The sequence below is a fragment of the Eretmochelys imbricata genome, chromosome 21 (genome assembly GCF_965152235.1).
Source record: "Eretmochelys imbricata isolate rEreImb1 chromosome 21, rEreImb1.hap1, whole genome shotgun sequence".
Classification (NCBI taxonomy): Eukaryota; Metazoa; Chordata; order Testudines; family Cheloniidae; genus Eretmochelys; species Eretmochelys imbricata.
The window spans coordinates 17,913,003-17,934,849 of NC_135592.1; the positions used below are offsets into that span (position 1 = coordinate 17,913,003).

The 21,847-nt window shown below is 53.1% G+C and overlaps 1 protein-coding gene across 1 annotated transcript in view; it reads right to left on the minus strand.

Annotated features, from left to right (window-relative positions):
* SHISA4 (shisa family member 4) overlaps nucleotides 1–21,847 on the minus strand; it is a 43,899-nt gene that overhangs the window by 602 nt on the left and 21,450 nt on the right. Inside the window, exons 2-4 of the mRNA XM_077839475.1 lie at nucleotides 13,728–13,899; nucleotides 8,835–8,968; nucleotides 1,974–2,153 (exon numbers count right to left, since the gene is read on the minus strand). Of these exons, the coding sequence (XP_077695601.1) occupies nucleotides 1,974–2,153; nucleotides 8,835–8,968; nucleotides 13,728–13,899 (486 nt within the window). The remainder of the gene's footprint in view (nucleotides 1–1,973; nucleotides 2,154–8,834; nucleotides 8,969–13,727; nucleotides 13,900–21,847) is intronic.

Consider the following 21,847-nt stretch of genomic DNA (forward strand, 5'->3'; position numbering starts at 1 on the left):
CCTTTAACAACCGGTTCTGAACCAGCTTCAAAATTTAACAACCGGTTCGCGTGAACCAGTGCGAAACAGCTCCAGCTCACCACTGGATGGACCTGGTGCCATCAGATATCCACAGACAAGCCCCCTGGGGCTGCTGCCTCCGCACAAGGGCAAGCAGATGAGCTCTGAAGAGTGGGGCTCCAGCTCAGCCCTGGGTGAGTAGAGCTCACAGGCTGAGGGGTGAATTCAGGCCCCAGGGAGCAGGAATGGGGAAGAGCATGCAAGTGACAGCACTGCCAGAGAGCCCCTGGCGAGAGCATGGGCACATGGGGCAAGGCTTGCCACAGCACGCAAGCGCCATGGGGAATGACACAGAGCCCCCCTCCCCACGTGGGGAAAGAGGCAGACCCCTCCTCCCACATCGGGAACCACACAGACTCCCTCCCCTGCCCTCCCAAAATGGGGAACAATGGAGACCCCCCCCCCTCGTTGCGATAACTGGGCCTACACATTTACCCTAATTGTAAACTCAGCTGTAAAACATGAGTGAAGGCTCATAAACTGTCCCAAGAACTGATAACAACATATGCAGATGGGAAAAGGTACAGAGGCGAGACCGAAGACAGAATTAATCCAAACAAAAGGGGCTTCCAATATAAAAAGGACTGTGTTAAGAACATGCCTGGTAAACACGAGAAGGGTGGGACTGGAAATCAATTAACCACAATCGGTATGTTGGACACCAGGCCGAATTCATAAATAAAATACTGAGGGGCTGTGCTATTCCACCCATCACCCCTTTTGGGGTCCTCAAAAAGGGATTTTCAGGAGAAGCTGCCTTCTGCAACACTTGTGGACTGAAAAACAGGAGATGGGGAAGGGTCACAGCTGCCACCCCCACCATCTCCAGGGACCCCGGATCTTCTTCTGCTTAACCTTGAGAGATGTCCTGACCATACCAGGCCAGAGAGGGGGGCCCAGATGAAGCCAGTACTGGCTCAGGCTCAAGGAGCTCAGGCTGAGGGGTTGTAACTGCAGTACAGATGTTCGGGCTCAGGCTGGAACCCAGACTCTAGGACCCTGTGAGATGGGAGGGTCCCAGGGCTCTGGCTGCAGCCTAAGCCTGAATGTCTATGCCACAATTAAACAGCCCCTTAACCGCGAGCCCAGTCAGCTGCACAGGCCAGCCATAGGTGTGTAATTGCAGTGTTTGTGTAGAGGTAGCCAGAGTGGCTGATCAGACCATGTGCTGGGCCTGGGTTTTCCAGCACTGTCGTAGCAATTGAGAGTCAACCCCAGAGAGAAGCTGCGTTTCCTCTCCTGGCTGTTCTGTTCTTTCCCCACTTCTCTGTGTTTGTCTTGGTTCATCCGCTAGGGACGCGGGATCAGACTAACAGCCGCAGCAGCGACTGCTCCAGCCCAGTAACTTCTCTTTGATCCAAACAGAGGGTTACTACCCACTCTGATACCACCTAAAGACTGTCAGAGTCAGACAAGGGGCTTTTTCCTTTCAAGACTCTCCAGCTAAAGGGACAGGGAATGAGAGAGGTTGTTACAACACAACCCTTTCACTGGTTTCCCTTCTGTTCTGTCTCTTTACTAAAGGGTTAAGAAATGTGTTATGGTGGGACTGAGCAGGCCGAGGTCTCTACCTACCAAGCCCTGGGCCTCGGTAAGCACTGGGTAAAGTTGGATGGTGACAGGATCATGTTAACGCCTTTGACACTTTGGGACCCTTTATTCCATCTCAATGTATACAAACACCCCCTTCCCTCCCAACCCAGAGAACAATGAACCCCCACTCCCTATGGAACCTGCTGGGTGCTGAGCCCTTCTGAGAATGTGATTGTGAATACTGGATCTCAGGGCAGAGGATACAGATTGTCCCCTAAGCAACTGGTGTTGGAGGAAACCCCAGGGCTCCTAGTTTTGGAGGGACACAGCTCTGTAAAGAAGAGAGCTTCAAGCAGTGTTCTGGTTCCTGCTGCTCTTACCTGTTGGGTTGTACAGTGGGAGGCCTGCTGGGTACATCGGATACTGTGCAGCTGGGGCAGTAGGCGGATACATGGCCATGGGGGCATAGCCTGGCTGGGGGGGTGCAGCTCCAGCTTTGGGATCCACAGGGTAGGTGCATGGCGGCTGAGCTGGGTAGCTGGACAATGGGATCTCCTGGCCTGTGCAACAAAGACAAGGTTTGTGCTTCAAGCCCCAGAGTTGCAACGCCACTCTGCAGTGAATACCCCCTCCCCATCCCCTTTTGAGACACCTCCAGCAGGCTTTCTCCAAGCCAGACCCCAACGCACCTCAGAGCCTCCGAAAAACCCAGCCCTCTGACAAACTTCCAGACTCCCCCACAGAGAGATCCCACCAGGCCACCCCAGACACTACCATTGCAAGAGACTCTGCATCAAACAGCTCCCTGAGACACTCAAGCTCCCTTGCAAACACCAAAGACTCAAGCTTCACCACCAGATTGGCCAGGCATCCAGAGAAGGAGGTGACTGCTCCAAACCCCCTGTGGGACTTTCAAAAGTACGTGTTCTCCCCTGAGCAGTGGGGCCCTCTCCTTGTGACATCCCAAGCTCTGCTGGGCTGGACACCCACATCCTGAGTGAACCTCTCTGCTGAGAGCCCCAGGAACCTGCTTCTGATGCTACACCCCCCAAAACTCACTATCTGCAAAGAGCAAAGATAGTTCGTCCTTCCAGCCCAACACTGTACAGTGACCACAGTGCAGCGAGTAGTGCTAGGCTGGCAGCCCCAGAGATAGAGTCACAGAACAAGTACAGAAGGAGCACAGGAGGTGCCCCCACTCCCTGCGAATGTCCCTCCATCGAGTTGTGGGGGTAGGAGAGGGACTCGCAGTCTCTAGGGCCCACTCATGGGCAGAGGGTATTTACTCCTGAGGGAATTCTGTGCCACTGCACATGCACAGAATTTATGTCCCCTGCAGATTCCTTTGCTTCCCTGTAGAAAAATGACTTTCTGATGGGGAAGAAGAGGGAAGCCACAAAAGCAGTCATGCAACCCTCCCCAGCAGTATGTTTTGGGTGCCCAGGGCAGCCAGCAGAGAAGTAAATCACAGTAGGGCAGGAGGCAGGACTGGGGAAGACCTGGCTGGTGGCTCCTTCCCTGCGCCAGGCTCAGCTGCTAGTCCCGGCTAGGATGGGACTTCCTCTTCCCCTACATGGCATCTGGGGCTGGGTCAGACCCACCCCCAGATTTCTTCCCTGGCTGCAGGAAACTCTGTAAACTCCACACACACCCCATCCACTTCCTGCACCCATCGCTCCTGAGCTGCACGAGGAGGGATCCCTATACAGGGAGCTGCACCCGCATCTGCCCAACCCCTGTGCATCTAGCCCCCCTCATGTCCACACCCTCCCACCAAGCCTCACCCCCAGACACTCGGAATCCCCCCGATGAGCCCCACTCCCCCTGCACCTGAACCACCCCAATGAGCCACCCTCACCCGGATCCCCACCCCACCAAGCCCCAACCAGCTGCACCTGGATCCCCATCTACTTCCCCAGCATCTGGACCCCTCACTGAGCTCCCTACACCCAGAACCACGTGCCAAGCTCTATCCCCTCGATTTCCAGACCTCCCCGCTGAACTCCAACCACCTTCACCCCCCTGCAGAGTCCCATTACCATTACATCCAGAACCACCACCCCCAACAAGCCCCTGTGTATCCAAATCCCCTGTGCAGCCGGATCCCCAACACAGAATTCTTTCACCCCACACCTGGATCCCCCCACACTAAGCCCCTCCATACTTGGATTATGCCTTGCTGAGCCTGCCTGCCCACACGGAGGAGCAGGGCCCTGGGGTGTTTCTGGGCCAGGCCCGGCCCTTGCACTGTGTCAGGGTTGGGTGCAGCCTCACTGCTGGGTTCAGCACAGAGCTGCACAGTGATCTTCCACCTCTGTGCGGCCAGTGGCCTGTGCTCCCCAATGCCATGCTGGAGCCTCTACATTTATTTGACAAATAAAATTTGCAGAATTTTAAAATATTGTGTGAAGAATTTTTTTTTGGCACAGAATGCCCTCAGGAGTAGGTTTTGAAGGGCGGGGAAGGCTAAGCCTCCCCAGACAGTCTTGCATGGCCCTGCCCACGCTCTGCCCCAAGGCCCCTTCCTGCTTCCCAGTGCTGTGTTGTGGGGGGCTCTGCTGCAGGGGGGCATTCTGGGGCTGCGGAGGGGCCATGCCACCCGCCCTCCTGCCCAGTGCTCTGGGGCTGGAGGAGGAGCGCCCTGCCACCTGCCCAGCATGCTGGGGGTGGGGGGCCGCACCGCCCGCCCAACCACCTGGCACTCCAGATCTGTGGGCAGCCCGGGACTGTGGGAGGGAGCTGGCAACCGTGAGGGTGGTAGGGGGGCTCTGTCCTCCAGCAGGAAGGGTGGGCCCTTGGGCAGAAGGGGTAGGGTGGGCTGGACTGGGGGCTAGCCTCCCTGAGCCTGGGGTTCACCTGCCGCCCATGGGCCCATTCATCCCTTGGTATCTGCTGAGATGTAATTCGCAAAATCATGAGGAATATGGCTGAGAACTTTAAAACTGGATGGTAAGAGACTGCGAATCTGGTGATATTCTCAACAAAAAAAAGGCCTCAACCAGGCCTGGAGCTGTTTCCATTGCCTCACACGTACTCAGCAGACACTCTAGATGTCAGAGTGACAATCCTGGAATCTTATTATATAGATGAGTGGAGAATGGGACCAGGACTGTGATGCTCGCAAGCCAGGTGCCAGCTCATGCCAGGCCCCTAGCATTGACAAATGCATAGCTAGAAACCAGTCTGGCTCCCCTGTCTGTTAGTATTTGTAAAGTAAGAATTAGGGTTATGAAAATGTGTTTAGTGTTTAGACTTTATGGAATGCTTGTAAATGGCTGCCGGCATTAATCTCACTTATAATACCTGTGTCCCATGTTTAAGGTTAAGATTCTGTCACGGGTATAAGTCAGGGACAGGTCGCAGGCAATAAACAGTTCACGGAAGCCTGCAACCTGTTCCTGACTTTTACTAAAAATACCCTGGGGCGTGGTGGTGAACAAACAAAGCACTGTTGGGGCTTGAATCTGCTCCAGCCACTGACCGCTGCTGCTCCATTCCCAGGGGGGCTGACCCAACCCCAGCTGCTGCACCAGCAGGCCAGAGGCTGGCTGCTGGTCAGCTGTTTGGCAGCCTTGGGGTTGACTGCTGGTCAGCTATCCCGGCAGCCCCCCCGGCCGTTATGCTCTGGCGGACCCCCAGCTAGCCACTGGCCAGTGGTTCCGGGGGCTACTGACCCAGCCTGATCGCTGCTCCAGCAGTCCCGGGCTGACTGCAGCCACCATTCCGGCGGTGGTTGCTCCATGTCCATGGGACTGGCTGCCGGTCAGCTGTTTGCCAGCCCCCCACAGCCATTGTTCTGGTGGCCCCAGGGCTGGATGTAGTGGTCATTGCTCTGGCAGCCCCAGGGCTGACTGCCGGTCTGCTGCTCCAGTGCCATGCCACCCCGTGCCCCACCTCACACCCCGCCCCCCCGCTCCAGCAGCCCCGGGGCTGGCCACTGGCCAGCTGTTCTGCGGGCCTCTGCTCCAGTCCTGCCCCAAAAGAAGTCCTGGGGGTCCCAGAAAGTCACAGAATATGTGACCTCCATGACAAAATCGTGTCCTTACCCATATTACAAGGTAATATTTAAGTGTTTGCTCTGAACCTATAAAAGTACCAGACAGGAGAGAAGCATTATCAAGTGTGAAATACTAGTTTATCACAGGAGGTGTTATCTCCTGCCTAACAAAAGAACATAGGAACATAAGAATGGCCATACTGGTTCAGACCAAAGATCCATCTAGCCCAGTATCCTGTCTTCTGACAGTGGCCAATGCCAGAGGGAATGAACAGAACAGGTAATCATCAAGTGATCCAGCCCCTGTTGCCCATTTCCAGCTTCTGGCAATCAGAGGCTAGGGACACCATCGCTGCCCATCCTGGCTAATAGCCATTGATGGACCTTTCCTCTATGAATTTATCTAGTTCTTTTTTGAACCCTGTTATAGTCTTGGCCTTCACAACATCCTCTGGCAAAGAGTTCCAAAGGTTGACTGTGCCTTGTGTGAAGAAATACTTCCTTTTCTTTGGAGTAAAAAGAAAAGGAGGACTTGTGGCACCTTAGAGACTAACCAATTTATTTGAGCATAAGCTTTCGTGAGCTACAGCTCACTTGTAGTTCATGAAAGCTTATGCTCAGATAAATTGGTTAGTCTCTAAGGTGCCACAACTACTCCTTTTCTTTTTGCGAATACAGACTAACATGACTGTTACTCTGAAACCTGAGAAGGAGTAAATAACATTTCCTTATTTACTTTCTCCACACCAGTCATGATTTTATAGACCTCAATCATATCTCCCCTTAGTCGTCTCTTTTCCAAACTGAAAAGTCACTTTCTTATCAATCTCTCCTCATACGGAAGCCATTCCATACCCCTGATAATTTTTGTTATCCCTTTCTGAACCTTTTCCAATTCCTTTTCAGAGATGGGGCGACCACATCTGCACGCAGTATTCAAGATGTGGGCGTACCATGGATTTATATAGAGGCAACATGACATTTTCAGTCTTATTCTCTATCCCTTTCTTAATGATTCCCAACATTCTGTTCGCTTTTTTGACTGCCGCTGCAGATTTGGTGCATGTTTTCAGAGAACTCTCCACGACGCCAAGATCTCTTTCTTGAATTATAACAGCTAATTTAGACCCCATCATTTTATATGTATAGCTGGGAATTTAGACACCAGACGAATTGTTGTGGAACATCAGAGAACAAAATACTTTGTTGTTTGCTCCCCCGATACCAGTAAAGAGGAGCCATGCACGAGGACTAGTTCATCAGCTTGAGCTCTGGGGGAAGGGAATAAAAATCCCGGACAGGAAGAAACTGGATCTCTTTGCTCCTTGGACTTTGTGAGGGCAAGATTTCTAAGCACAAGCAAGGGATCCCCAGCTGCTTAGCCTGGGTTAGCCCTAGAGGACATATAGGGCTTGCATATTACGGCAGCCTCTGTTACCTTTTGGAACCTAAGACTGTAACTCATTTGTGTGTGTATGTTTACCTGCTTTAAACTTGTAAATAACTCATTTCTTTTTCTTAGTTATTAACTCTTTAGTTAATGTATTATAGTATTGGCTACGAGTGTTGTCTTTGGTGTAAGATCTGAAGTGCAAGTGACCTGCGGTAAATCCTCTGGGACTGGGAGTAACCTGAATATTACTGTGATTTTGAGTGTAAGGGACCATCAACCACAAAGGCAAGCTTCTCTGGGTGGCAAGATCATAGAATCATAGGGATAGAAGGGACCATAAGGTTCATGTACTATAACCCCCAGAGATGGATAGGAGTACCCAAGGGGACTGTCTGTGGTTCCATGTTGAGGCTGTTGTAGTGTCTGAGGAGTTCACACTTGATTGGTTGGTGAAATATAAATATAGAACTCACAACCAATTTGGGGTGTGTGTCCTGTTTCTTGACAGTCTGCCCTGAGGGTGGTACTCATGCTCCTGAGCTACTGCAGACAGCTTAACAGGGACCAGGAGCTGAAGTTGGGGAAAAGACAGGACGGGTTAGGGACAGGTTGAAAGAGACAGGGCAAAAGGGGTGAAATATGTGTGTGTATGGCGGGGGGGAGGAACAGGTAGAAGGGCAACAAAAATGATTAGGGGTCTGGAACACGTGACTTATGAGGAGAGGCTGAGGGAACTGGGATTGTTTAGTCTGCAGAAGAGAAGAATGAGGGGGGATTTGATAGCTGCTTTCAACTACCTGAGAGGTGGTTCCAGAGAGGATGGTTCTAGGCTATTCTCAGTGGTAGAAGAGGACAGGACAAGGAGTAATGGTCTCACGTTGCAGTGGGGGAGGTTTAGGTTGGATATTAGGAAAAACTTTTTCACTAGGAGGGTGGTGAAACACTGGAATGCGTTACCTCGGGAGGTGGTAGAATCTCCTTCCTTAGAAGTTTTTAAGGTCAGGCTTGACAAAGCCCTGGCTGGGATGATTTAATTGGGGATTGGTCCTGCTTTGAGCAGGGGGTTGGACTAGATGACCTCCTGAAGTCCCTTCCAACCCTGATATTCTATGATTCTATGTCTGTGACCACTAGAGAATACTCTCCTGCAGAGCTTGGAATAGACCCACAAATCCTGGGTCTCACCATTCCTCTGCTGTCAGCAAATATCTGTGAAACCCATTAGCAAAATGTCTCTCTAGTGCTGGTCCATATAGAGGATGACAACCTACTGCTGTGATCAATTACTTCCTTAGCTCAAGTGATAGAGATCTGTGCAGTGGATCAAAAGGTTCCAAACCTGATGATGACCCATGTGGGTGTCAATATGAGGCACATTATGCAATTTGTGATTTTTCAGTTTGCTATTTTAAAAACCTAGAAAATTACACACAAAAAACTATGGTAAGTTTGCAAAGTCAAAAACACAGAAGTTAGGAAATACCAGAAATAAGGTTGCCTGTGCAAGCTTAATTCAGCCCCCGCCCCTTGTGCATATGCATGATGATACATGGCCATGTTGTATTTTTCCCCATGCAGCATTCAGTGCACAGGATGGACAGGGCTCAGTTAATGAGCAGCTAGTCAATATTTTCCTCCCCTCCCTCCTGGGGACACACACTACAGTCACCCTAATCGCATCCCTCCCCTCTCTCCCCAGCCTAGAGCCAAAGAGAACGAAACCAACCAACCTTTACCGAGTACTTGCTGTGCCTGAGCCCCCTCTGGGGCCCCTCTGCCCCTCCTCCTGGGCCCACCCTGCTCTCCCCAGGCCGTGGCAGCACAGAGGGTAGTTGTGCTGCCAGCCCCTACCTTGGAGGGTTGTCCGCACGTGCTGCCGTCTCCGGTACAGGTAGCAGCAGAAGCACAGGAAGCAACAGAGGACGGTGGCAACGATGGCCACAAAAAGGACGACGGCTGAGGCAATGCCAGCGACGGTCTTTGGGCTGTGGGGCACAAGCAGACGTGGTTACAGGGCAGTCTCAAGTACTGTCCCGAGTGCCCAATGCGGCCTTTCCCTAGGTCAAGTGGATCCTTCACAGACTCAGGCTGGCTACATGCTACACAAAGAGAGACGTGCAGGTCACAGGCAGTGCCTGATCCCTGCGCATTGCAAGGAATGAACCCTGGGACCCTGCCCTCCCTCCCCAGGGCTGTGGAGATGACAGGATTAATGGGTGGGCTTGGGGTTTGTGCATGGCTGGGACTTGGAACCCCTTCCCCAACCCTGGGAATGCCCCACGTGACATTCTGGGCAGTGCTTTGATCGAGTAGAGGCTGTGTCATAACCATACAGCTAAGGGTAGCATAAAATCCCTCCTTTACCTGTAAAGGGTTAAGAAGCTCAGATAACCTGGTTGGCACCTGACCAAAAGGACCAATAAGGGGAGAAGATACCGTCACATCTGTGGGGGAAGGTTTTTGTTTTGTGTTTCTGTGTGTTCTCCCCAGGTCAGCGAGGAACCAGGGCAGGGACAATACATCTCCTAAAGCCATATCTGACCTAAGCATCTAAGATTACCAATTGTAAGTAATAGGAAGGAAATGCATTAGATTATCTTTTGTTTTAGCTTCTGAATTTTCCCTGTGCTAAGAAGGAGGTTTATCCCTGGTTTTTGTAACTTTGAAGTTTTGCCTAGAGGGGAATCCTCTCTGTTTTAAATCTTATTACCCTGTAAAATTACCTTTCATCCTGATTTTACAGAGGTGTTTCTTTTACTTTTTTTTTCTTTATAATAAAGTTCTGTGTTTTAAGAATCTGATTTAAGAATCCAACCAAGGATCTGGTCTGTGCTCACCTTGTTTACCTATTTGGTTGGTAGATTATTCTCAAGCCTCCCCAGGAAAGGGGGTGAAAGGGCTGGAGGGGATATTTTAGGGAAACAGGAACTCCAAGTGGCCCTTTTCCTGAATCTTTGTCTAACTCATTTGGTGGTGGCAGCAGTACTCATCCAAGGACAGGGAAGGATTTGTGCCTTGGGGAGGTTTTTAACCTAAGCTGGTAGAAATAAGCTTAGGGGGTCTTTCATGTGGGTCCCCACATCTGTACCCCAGAGTTCACAGTGGGGAGGGAGGGAACCCTGACAGGCTGCCTGTGCCATGAGTCATTGGAGACCTAGATCATAGCAGCAGTCAAAATCCTCCCCAGAGATTACAATGGAGAAGAGAAAGGCAGGCTTTGTAGAGCTCCCCTAATCTCTCTGCCCTGCACCTCAGCCATGCTACAGCCACAGCTCCGTGGGAACAGTGGTCTTCATTCCACCCAGGGCTCCACTGCAGGGATGAGAGACACGCTGCCCCTGGAGTTTGGAACCCACATGGGAATGAGCCAGGCACTGGAGCACACTGCATGCCACACACCGCCAGCCCCTTCACGCACGGCCATGCACCACTGCCTCCTCCCACATACGTGGCCATGCACGACCATCCCCCACCCATGTACATGGCCACACACCACTGCCCCCACTCACATACCCAGCCCTGCTCCCCCCACCCGCATGTACACGGCCATGCACCACCGCATGCCCCATATACAGGGCCATGCACTGCCGCCCCCCACACATACATAGCTCCCCGCCCCCCAGCATAAATGGCCAGGCACTGCTGCCCCCTCCACATACCTGTGGCCATGCACCGCCAGTGGCCCCCCGTGCAGAGCCCTGCCCCAGTGCTGCCTTCCCCTAAATGGGCACGTGCTGCTGCCCCCTCCCCCTGCACTATAGCCACTTACCAAGACGCCTCCCCAAACAGAGCCCCACCCTACCCTCTATATGGCCATACACAGCTACCAGCCCCCGTACACAGCCACACACACACCTGCACTGGCTACACACATACCGAGCAGACTGCAGGGGATCTTCAGTGCTGGGTGCTATCAGGTGCCAAGTCCCCTCCCTTTCCCTCCAGCTCCTCCCCTCCTACCTCAGCCCCTCCTTCAGCTCCTTCCCACCCTCCATCTCCAACCTGAATCCTTCAGTCATCCCTCCCCATTCGCTCTGCCTTTATTATGTGGCCCTCTCCCCTCGCACAAACCCTCCCCTTGAGTCTCCCACCCCAACCCCCCAAAATGGGCAGCCTCCTCCCACTGCTCTCACTTCCCCCTCTAGCCTGTCCACTGTGGCAACTCACACACGCTTGCTTGCCTTAGGGACCTCCTGGGCTTGTCACCATGGCTGGATAGCCAGCCAGTGAGGGCTGCAAACCATGCCCTCTTCCAGCTGTGGCTGGTGAGCAACCTGAGCCCCAGCCTGAGCCCCAGGGCTGTGGCTATCCCCCCACTCTTGGCCACCAGGCCACAGGGCAATGCACCCAGCAGGAGTGATGAAGACACAGCAGCCAAACTACTTGACAGCACAGGTGTGCACAGCACAACACACCTGTGCTCCGCTCTGCACAGGCTCCTGGCTAAACACTGGGGCCAAACACAAGGCTCACTCCTTATCTCCAAAGCCCTGCACTGAACTGGCCCAAGAGCCCCCTCCCACTGCCAGAACCTACCCACTCACCACAGCAGCGTCATGGGAGCAACAGAAATGCCAAGCTCATAAGAGCAGGGTTGGGGCGTGGGGGCTTGGCTACAGGTCTGGCTGCTGGGAGAGATCAGAACAAGCACCAATCTCAGCCACTTCTTCCCACAATCAAACCCAAGGAGCCTGGCACTTGTGGGGGGCTGGGAGGGAGCCTGTGGGGGGATTTAGCTGTTGTGAGCACAGTGCTAAGGAGGAGACAGTACTGAGCCAGGCACAAGCCCTGTGGCCTCACCCTCCAGCTGGTCGACTCAACGCTACTGATCACGCCAACCTTCTCGCCCCCATCAGCTTGTCGTGTGCGCTGTGCCCTCACCCCGTGCCTACAGCCATCTCTCCCCCTTACTCTGTCTCACTCTGGGTAGAGCCCAAAGCAACAGGGATGGGCAGGTGACGCTCCAGTTGTGCCCTGGCCACAAGCCACAAGTGTTCAGTAATCATACCCACTAGAGACCCGCTGCAATAGCAGCTCCTGTTACAAACTCACCACTAGATATTCATCTCTCTCTTGCACATGGAGGAACTCAAGGCGACGGCACTCCGCAGAGGCCCTGACTCAGCACTGCACTGTGACCCATCTATCCCAGCTTCAGCAGCACAGCAAACCAGGCAGAGGGGAATTCCCCTGGCATGGGGGGAAGCCCTGTAGAAGGCAAGGCCTGTGTGATGGCTCTGCACCTCCCCTCACAGCTCTAAGGGACCATGGCCAGAGCATTGCTGTGCTCTGCTTCCTCATGTCAGGCACCAGGGCAGGGACAGAGACCATCCTGCACTCTGGCAGGAAGAGGCCATCCACCAGAGTCGGAGGAAGGAACAGCTACCTTTGGCAGCACTGGCTACCCCGATCAGTAAGCGTGGTCCTGCCTCCATAAGGCCCTGGGGTGAACTGTTATGCCAGGAAGTGGCTCAGATCCCTCCCTTCTCTATCCACTCACAGGGTCATTATGGGCAACAGTTCTCCCATTCCCAGGGCCCTCACCTTTGCAGTGACCTGGGGCTCAATCTTCCCCCACATTACTCAGCATCTGTGTGGAGCCACAGAGAGAGCTGGGGACACAGGATGGTCTGAAGGGCAGCAGTCCCGGACATGGCCAGACCCACCCGTCCAGATCAGAGACAGCCAGCTGGGCGCCCGGCTGAGTCCAGCACTGTCTGAGGAGCAGACGCCAGCCCATGCAGAGCTGATGCTCGTGGAACGCACTTTGAACAACTCACCTCCTCTGACTCCCGGCTATTGAAGGCATCTGCCTGCACGTTGTTACATCAGTCAGCGGCCTGGGCTCCTTCTGGGCTCCTCAAAGCCACTGGGTGCCCGAAGAGTCACAGCAGCAAATGCACCCACCTGCACCCCACTCCCCGCATCCTTTTGGCAAAGCTGGCCAAGGTGATGCCCAAGCCTGATTATCACAACTTGCTGCACCTGGGAATGAAAACGCAGGGCCTGGAAAAGCTCCAAAACGCAGCAAACCCAGCGGTTCAGCAGCACAGACCACCATAAGCACGGTGCCCTGGTTCCACTCTCTGTGCGGCCTCCCCACCCAACACAAAGCCCAGGGCAAGGTCTTTGTCCCAAGAGACAAAGCCGCATAGTACCAGCCCTCACCACTTAAGAGACACTTCCCCAGTGCAACCACCACCTCACGACAGCTACGCCCCTGGAGCCGTAACACCATCAACAAACTGTGGGGATTCATCAGTGCGGGAGACAGAGCGACCATGGCAGCCTGACCCAGCCTGTGCAGCTACTTCCCAGAACGACACACCCAGAACTACCTGCCGCGCTTGCCCCTCTCTCAGAGCTCCTCACACACACACGCACCAACACCCGGCCGGGCACCTGCTCCTACTCGGAGGAAGGGAGATGAAGAGACCTTGCTGCTGTTTGCTATTTCTGACCTGTGGGAGGGAGGCGTCCACATCCTGGGCGGGGGCCAGCAGCCAAGCAGCTAGACAGAGAGTTGGTCACAGTGAGAGGAGAGATGTCAAAAGCCACAACACCCGAACTCTAGGCGGGGATGGGCATGTGTCTTCAGCTCCTGGCATTGAAGGCAGGATTCTAGGCTCAGATCGCCTGTCCAGAACCCTGTCAACACTCCCTCCCTGTGCTGGGACACAGTCGTTCCCAGGGGGACCAGCGTGCCCAAGCAGGAGCTCGGGCCAGGCTCCGTGCCCCTCTCACCTGAAAGCAAGGCAGTGCTTCTGCTGCGGCTCTGTGATGAGCTTCAGGGGGTCGGTGCAGCAGTAGCGCTGGTAACAGTGGCCGCAGCAAAAGGTGAAGAAGTTGCAGTCAAAGCCAGGGTGCCACGAACCATTCCTGTCCCGGTACCACAAGCAGTCTTCATCCGCCAAGCCTGTGAAGAGAGAAGCCAGATATCAGACCCCCCCGGGCCCTTCCAAGCCCCCAGCTGGGGAGGGTCCCCATCTCTCCAACCCAGGAATTAGAATGCAGGCGGGGTCTGGGGAGCTCTACACCAGGTCCAGTGTTCCTGCTGCCCCTTTCCCAGTTCAGTGATGGCTGCAAAGAGGTGTCCAGAGCAACACTGGCTGCTGCAGCAGACTGCCATGGCCTCTGCTCCGGTTCTTCTGTGTTCCCAACTGGGGAAGCGTTCAGCCATGCTTTCCAAGGACAAGTCCCTCAAGCTGGACCTGTGCATGCAGAGTCCCTGCCCACTCAAGGTGGCAGCAGGAAGACGTTCACAGCTAATGGCGTGGTTATTGGGGCACAGCTCAGAGGCCTGGCAGGGGATGAACTGCCCTCTCTGAAGGCTAGAGCGTCTGGAGCAGTCCCTTTCTCACTGCCTTGCGTCAGGCTGGGACATCCATCCTGGATAGGCACCTGGCAAGCGTGGCCAAGGAGACTCACATGGCAGCAGGCACCTTGTGTATAGAATATGGATTGGAGCAGGACTCCAGGCACGCTCCGCCCCCCCCCCCCCCCACTCATACCAGAGAAGGGCACAAGGTAAAAATGCATCAGGACATCAGGCAGGACAAAAAAGCAGGGGCCTGCCTGGCTCCTCCTTCCACAGAGAGCAGGGCTGTGAGTACATGCTCATTGGCCCGATAGATTGGGCCCCTCTCGGGCACAGAGCCATTAGACGGGAAGTGCTGGCGACCTACTCACCCTGGAGAGAGCCACTCCAGCGCAGTGAACAACTGATTCTGCAGTTTGGTGGCTGAACCAGGGGTGGGCAGCAAGGTTCATTTCAAACCAAAGCGTTTTGAGGCCAGGCTGGTCCCCAACACACACCTCCCCATACACAAGCTGTGCCAGCCCCCTCCCAAGCATCCCACTCTGGGAGCTACCTTCGGAGGTGGCTGTGCGATGCCACCATGTTACCATAACAACATTACTCTACTGGCATAAGGATATGGTGTCACCTTGAAAAATATGTGAAGGGGTTAAAACCCTCAAACCTAATGCTCGCTCCTAGTGCAAGGTACTCACTGAGGAGAGCTGGGGACATGGCTATTGGCACTCAGCCCTCGCCCCTCGAGGGGGAGGCCCTGGCTTACAGGAATGAGGATTCCAAGATTTCCCTGGCACAGGACTTGGTTTTGTTTACGTGAGCAGGGTCTGAATGAGCTCTCCCCAACATCTACTGATGCACTGAAGGAAAAGACTTCAGGACTTCAGACCATATCTGCACCCCAACTTTCCCTAGGTGATCAGCAGACCTGCTTTGCCAAAGTGATCAAGTGTGGGTGTTTGGGGTTAAAATTGATTTTAGTCTGGAACGCCATTATCCTTATTCTATGACTAAAGGGCAGCAGAACTCCTTTGACTATGCCCTAATTGAGGGGATCACCCTAAGTGGAGCTTCACTCCCTAAGTTGGATGTAGCGCTGCCAAATCAAAGTAGAAGTCAGACAGACGCTAACATGTTCTCTGGTGATGGGGAGTTCCTGAAGCTGTCTGACTTTCCTTTACACAGTGTTAATGATAAAGCTGATCTCGCTCATGCATGGGCGGTGGGTGAAGCTTCCCCTTGAGAAGGCTAGCCCCCTGCCTGCCTCTTCCGGCCGAGGACCTGCCCCCACTTGCTGCTCTCAGCACCCTCCTGTGGTCCCAACCAGAGGGGGGTGCTGAGAGCTCAGCCCCGGCTGGGGTCAAGCTCTGAGCCTCGGTACTCTCTGACCTGGCTGGAGCGCCAAGCCTGGAGCCTCTCCCCCTTTCCACCCCTTCTCCCGTGGCCCTGCACTGTTCCACCCAGGGCCCTACCCCCATTCTACCCCCACTCGCCTCTTCCCCCCCACTCCGAGGCCCCACCCCCACATACTCCTTCCCCCCTACCCGAGACCGGATAAGCTCTGTGCCCCACCGCGGCTCTGGAGTCACAGCGGGGAACAAGAGCTCCTCCAGCCCTGGGGCCACGGTGGGAGCTTTTCGGGGGACTCCAAATCCGCCACTGCCCCCCCACTTTGGCACGAGGGTTGGGGAGGCTTAGTCCCTGGCCTCCATTACATGCAACCTATGCACTCACGTAAGAGTCTTTGTTTCTGCTCAGGGATTACTAGAGCTGAAATCATTGATGACACGGTAGGGGACTGAACTTTAGACATGGGGTGGGGTCATTGTTACAGTGAAAGACAGTGGAGAGCCTGCAGCAGCAATGAGGTTCCCCACTACCCCGTGAAACCACTAAGAACTCACTGGGCTACGCGGTGAAATCTCAGAATACGGTATTGCAGGTAGAAGCAGAGCTGGCAGTGAGTGGCACGCAACCCAGAATGCTGGGACTTCTCTGACCTCAGACAACCAGCTGAGTGTGGTGCAGAGGAGAGAAAAGGAGAGTGATGTGTTAAAGGGACATTCATCCCTCACATGTCACACCGCAAAAGTGGGTGAAGAAAATCATGCAAAGGGCATTGCCCAAGATACTGGGGGCAGGGGTTGACTTATTGTTTGCACACTTTTGAATTAAGGTGTTTTCCCAAATTAATGCTGAGTCCCCTTTCCCTTTTAATAAAAGTTTTCTATTGTTATACACAGACTCACTGCCTGTGAGTGGAGAAGTATTGTCTCTTAGGGTATGTCTACACTGCGGAATAAGGTCGAATTTATAGAAGTCGGTTTTTTAGAAATCGGTTTTATATATATAATTATATATGTGTGTCCCCACAGAAAATGCTCTAAGTGCATTAAGTGCATTAACTCGGCGGAGTGCTCCCACAGTACCGAGGCTAGAGTCGACTTGCGGAGCGTTGCACTGTGAGTAGCTATCCCACAGTTCCCGCAGTCTCCGCTGCCCATTGGAATTCTGGGTTGAGATCCCAATGCCTGATGGGGCTAAAACATTGTCGCGGGTGGTTCTGGGTACATGTCGTCAGGCCCCCGTTCCCTCCCTCCCTCCGTGAAAGCAAGGGCAGACAATCGTTTCGCGCCTTTTTTCCTGAGTTACCTGTGCAGACGCCATACCACGGCAAGCATGGAGCCCGCTCAGGTAACCATCACCGTATGTCACCTGGGTGCTGGCAGACGCGGTACAGCATTGCTACACAGAAGCAGTAACCGCTTGCCTTGTGGCAGCAGACGGTGCAATACGACTGGTAGCCGTCATCGTCGTGTCCGAGGTGCTCCTGGCCACGTCGGCTGGGAGCGCCTGGGCAGACATGGGTACAGGGACTAAATTTGGAGTGACTTGACCAGGTCATTCTCTTTAGTCCTGCAGTCAGTCCTATTGAACCGTCTTATGGTGAGCAGGCAGGCGATACGGATTGCTAGCAGTCATACAGAGATGAGGATGGCTAGCAGTCGTATTGTACCATCTTCTGCCGGGCAGGCAAGAGATGAGGATGGCTAGCAGTCGTACTGTACCATCTTCTGCCGAGCAGCCATGAGATGTGGATGGCATGCAGTCCTTCTGCACCGTCTGCTGCCAGCCAAAGATGTAAAAGATAGATGGAGTGGATCAAAACAAGAAATAGACCAGATTTGTTTTGTACTCGTTTGCTTCCCCCCCTCCCCTGTCTAGGGGACTCATTCCTCTAGGTCACACTGTAGTCACTCACAGAGAAGGTGCAGCGAGGTAAATCTAGCCATGTATCAATCAGAGGCCAGACTAACCTCCTTGTTCCAATAAGAACAATAACTTAGGTGCACCATTTCTTATTGGAACCCTCCGTGAAGTCCTGCCTGAAATACTCCTTGATGTAAAGCCACCCCCTTTGTTGATTTTAGCTCCCTGAAGCCAACCCTGTAAGCCGTGTCGTCAGTCGCCCCTCCCTCCATCAGAGCAACGGCAGACAATCGTTCCGCTCCTTTTTTCTGTGCGGACGCCATACCAAGGCAAGCATGGAGGCCGCTCAGCTCACTTTGGCAATTAGGAGCACATTCAACACCACACGCATTATCCAGCACTATATGCAGCACCAGAACCTGGCAAAGCGATACCGTGCGAGGAAACGACGTCAGCGCGGTCACGTGAGTGATCAGGACATGGACACAGATTTCTCTGAAAGCATAGGCCCTGCCAATGCATGCATCATGGTGCTAATGGGGCAGGTTCATGCTGTGGAACGCCGATTCTGGGCTCGGGAAACAAGCACAGACTGGTGGGACCGCATAGTGTTGCAGGTCTGGGACGATTCCCAGTGGCTGCGAAACTTTCGCATGCATAAAGGCACTTTCATGGAACTTTGTGACTTGCTTTCCCCTGCCCTGAAGCGCATGAATACCAAGATGAGAGCATCCCTCACAGTTGAGAAGCGAGTGGCGATAGCCCTGTGGAAGCTTACAATGCCTGACAGCTACCAGTCAGTTGGGAATCAATTTGGAGTGGGCAAATCTACTGTTGGGGCTGCTGTGAGGCAAGTAGCCCACGCAATCAAAGATCTGCTGATATCAAGGGTAGTGACCCTGGGAAATGTGCAGGTCATAGTGGATGGCTTTGCTGCAATGGGATTCCCTAACTGTGGTGGGGCCATAGACGGAACCCATATCCCTATCTTGGCACCGGAGCACCAAGCTGCCGAGTACATAAACCGCAACGGGTACTTTTCAATAGTGCTGCAAGCTCTAGTGGATCACAAGGGACGTTTCACCAACATCAACGTGGGATGGCCAGGAAAGGTACATGATGCTCGCATCTTCAGGAACTCTGGTCTGTTTCAAAAGCTGCAGGAAGAGACTTTCTTCCCAGACCAGAAAATAACTGTTGGGGATGTTGAAATGCCTATATGTATCCTTGGGGACCCAGCCTACCCCTTAATGCCATGGCTCATGAAGCCGTACACAGGCAGCCTGGACAGTAGTCAGGAGCTGTTCAACTACAGGCTGAGCAAGTGCAGAATGGTGGTAGAATGTGCATTTGGACGTTTAAAGGCGCGCTGGCGCAGTTTACTGACTTGCATAGACCTCAGCGAAACCAATATTCCCACTGTTATTACTGCTTGCTGTGTGCTCCACAATATCTGTGAGAGTAAGGGGGAGACGTTTATGGCGGGGTGGGAGGTTGAGGCAAATCGCCTGGCTGCTGGTTACGCGCAGCCAGACACCAGGGCGGTTAGAAGAGCACAGGAGGGCGTGGTACGCATCAGAGAAGCTTTGAAAACCAGTTTCATGACTGTCCAGGCTACGGTGTGAACTTCTGTTTGTTTCTCCTTGATGAAACCCCCCGCCCCTTGGTTCACTCTACTTCCCTGTAAGCTAACCACCCTCCCCTCCTCCCTTCGATCACCACTTGCAGAGGCAATAAAGTCATTGTTGCTTCACATTCATGCATTCTTTATTCATTCATCACACAAATAGGGGGATGACTACCAAGGTAGCCCAGGAGGGGTGGTGGAGGAGGGAAGGAAAATGCCACACAGCACTTTAAAAGTTTACAACTTTAAAATTTATTGAACGCCAGCCTTCTTTTTTTTGGGCAATCCTCTGTGGCGGATGGCTGGTTGGCCGGTGGCCTCCCCACCGCGTTCTTGGGCGTCTGGGTGTGGAGGCTATGGAACTTGGGGAGGAGGGCGGTTGGTTACAGAGGGGCTGCAGTGGCAGTCTGTGCTCCAGCTGCCTTTGCTGCAGCTCAACCATACACTGGAGCATACTGGTTTGGTCCTCCAGCATCCTCAGCATTGAATCCTGCCTCCTCTCATCACGCTGCCGCCACATTTGAGCTTCAGCCCTCTCTTCAGCCCGCCACTTACTCTCTTCAGCCCGCCACCTCTCCTCCCGGTCATTTTGTGCTTTCCTGCACTCTGACATTATTTGCCTCCACGCATTTGTCTGTGCTCTGTCAGTGTGGGAGGAGAACATGAGCTCAGAGAACATTTCATCTCGAGTGCATTTTTTTTTCTTTCTAAGCTTCACTAGCCTCTGGGAAGGAGAAGATCCTGTGATCATTGAAACACATGCAGCTGGTGGAGAAAAAAAAAGGGACAGTGGTATTTAAAAAGACACATTTTATAAAACAGTGGCTACACTCTTTCAGGGTATACCTTGCTGTTAACGTTACATACATAGCACATGTACTTTCGTTACAAGGTCGCATTTTGCTTCCCCCCACCGCGTGGCTACCCCCTCAACCCTCCCACCTCCCTGTGGCTAACAGCGGGGAACATTTCTGTTTAGCCACAGGCAAACAGCCCAGCAGAAATGGGCTCCTCTGAGTGTCCCCTGAAGAAAAGCACTCTATTTCAACCAGGTGCCCATGAATTATATCTCACTCTTCTGAGGATAACACAGAGAGATAAAGAACGGATGTTGTTTGAATGCCAGCAAACATACACTGCAATGCTTTGTTCTACAATGATTCCTGAGTACGTATTACTGGCCTGGAGTGTAAAGTGTCCTACCATGCAGGACACAATAAGGCTGCCCTCCCCAGAAACCTTTTGCAAAGGCTTTGGGAGTACATCCAGGAGAGCCGCGAATGCCAGGGGAAAGTAATCCTTTCACATGCTTGCTTTTAAACCATAGTATTTTAAAAGGTACACTCACCGGAGGTCCCTTCTCTGCCTGCCGGGTCCAGGAAGCAGCCTTGGGTGGGTTCAGGGGGTACTGGCTCCAGGTCCAGGGTGAGAAACAGTTCCTGGCTGTCGGGAAAACCGGTTTCTCCGCTTGCTTGCTGTGAGCTATCTACAACCTCATCATCATCATCATCATCTTCTTCGTCCCCAAAACCTGCTTCCGTGTTGCCTCCATCTCCATTGAAGGAGTCAAACAACACGGCTGGGGTAGTGGTGGCTGAACCCCCTAAAATGGCATGCAGCTCATCATAGAAGCGGCATGTTTGGGGCTCTGACCCGGAGCGGCCGTTCGCCTCTCTGGTTTTCTGGTAGGCTTGCCTCAGCTCCTTCAGTTTCATGCGTCACTGCTTCGGGTCCCTATTATGGCCTCTGTCCTTCATGCCCTGAGAGATTTTGACAAAGGTTTTGGCATTTCGAAAACTGGAACGGAGTTCTGATAGCACGGATTCCTCTCCCCATACAGCGATCAGATCCCGTACCTCCCATTCGGTCCATGCGGGAGCTCTTTTGCGATTCTGGGACTCCATCATGGTCACCTCTGCTGATGAGCTCTGCATGGTCACCTGCAGCTTGCCACGCTGGCCAAACAGGAAATGAGATTCAAAAGTTCGCGGTTCTTTTCCTGTCTACCTGGCCAGTGCATCTGAGTTGAGAGTGCTGTCCAGAGCAGTCACAATGGAGCACTCTGGGATAGCTCCCGGAGGCCAATACCGTCGAATTGTGTCCACAGTACCCCAAATTCAGGCCGGCAAGGCCGATTTAAGCGCTAATCCACTTGTCAGAGGTGGAGTAAGGAAATCGATTTTAAGAGCCCTTTAAGTCGAATTAAAGGGCTTCATTGTGTGGACGGGTGCAGGTTTACATTGATTTAACACTGCTAAATTCAACCTAAAGTCCTAGTGTAGACCAGGGCTTAGAGGCGCCATGGGGTGGTGTTTAGTTTTCCCAGATTACTGGGTGAGGACTGGAGTTGATTCTGATTTGTAATGTTAAGACAACCCCTAGATATTGAACCCAGCCCTTGAGAAAAGAAGACTAATGGGGTGGGGGGCATTAATATGCTAAGGGCTGTTCTAAAGAGGATGGTGATCAGTTGTTCTCCATGATCACTGGAGATAGGACAAGAAGAAATGGGCTTAACCTGCAGCCAGGGAGATTTAGGTTAGGTATTAGGAAAAAAATTCTATCTGTACAGATAGCATAAGAACATAAGAACGGCATTACTGGGTCAGACCAAAGGTCCATCAAGCCCAGTATCCTGTCCTCTGACAGTGGCCAATGGCAGGTCCCCCAAAGGGAATGAAGAGACAGGTTATCATCAAGTGATCCATGCCC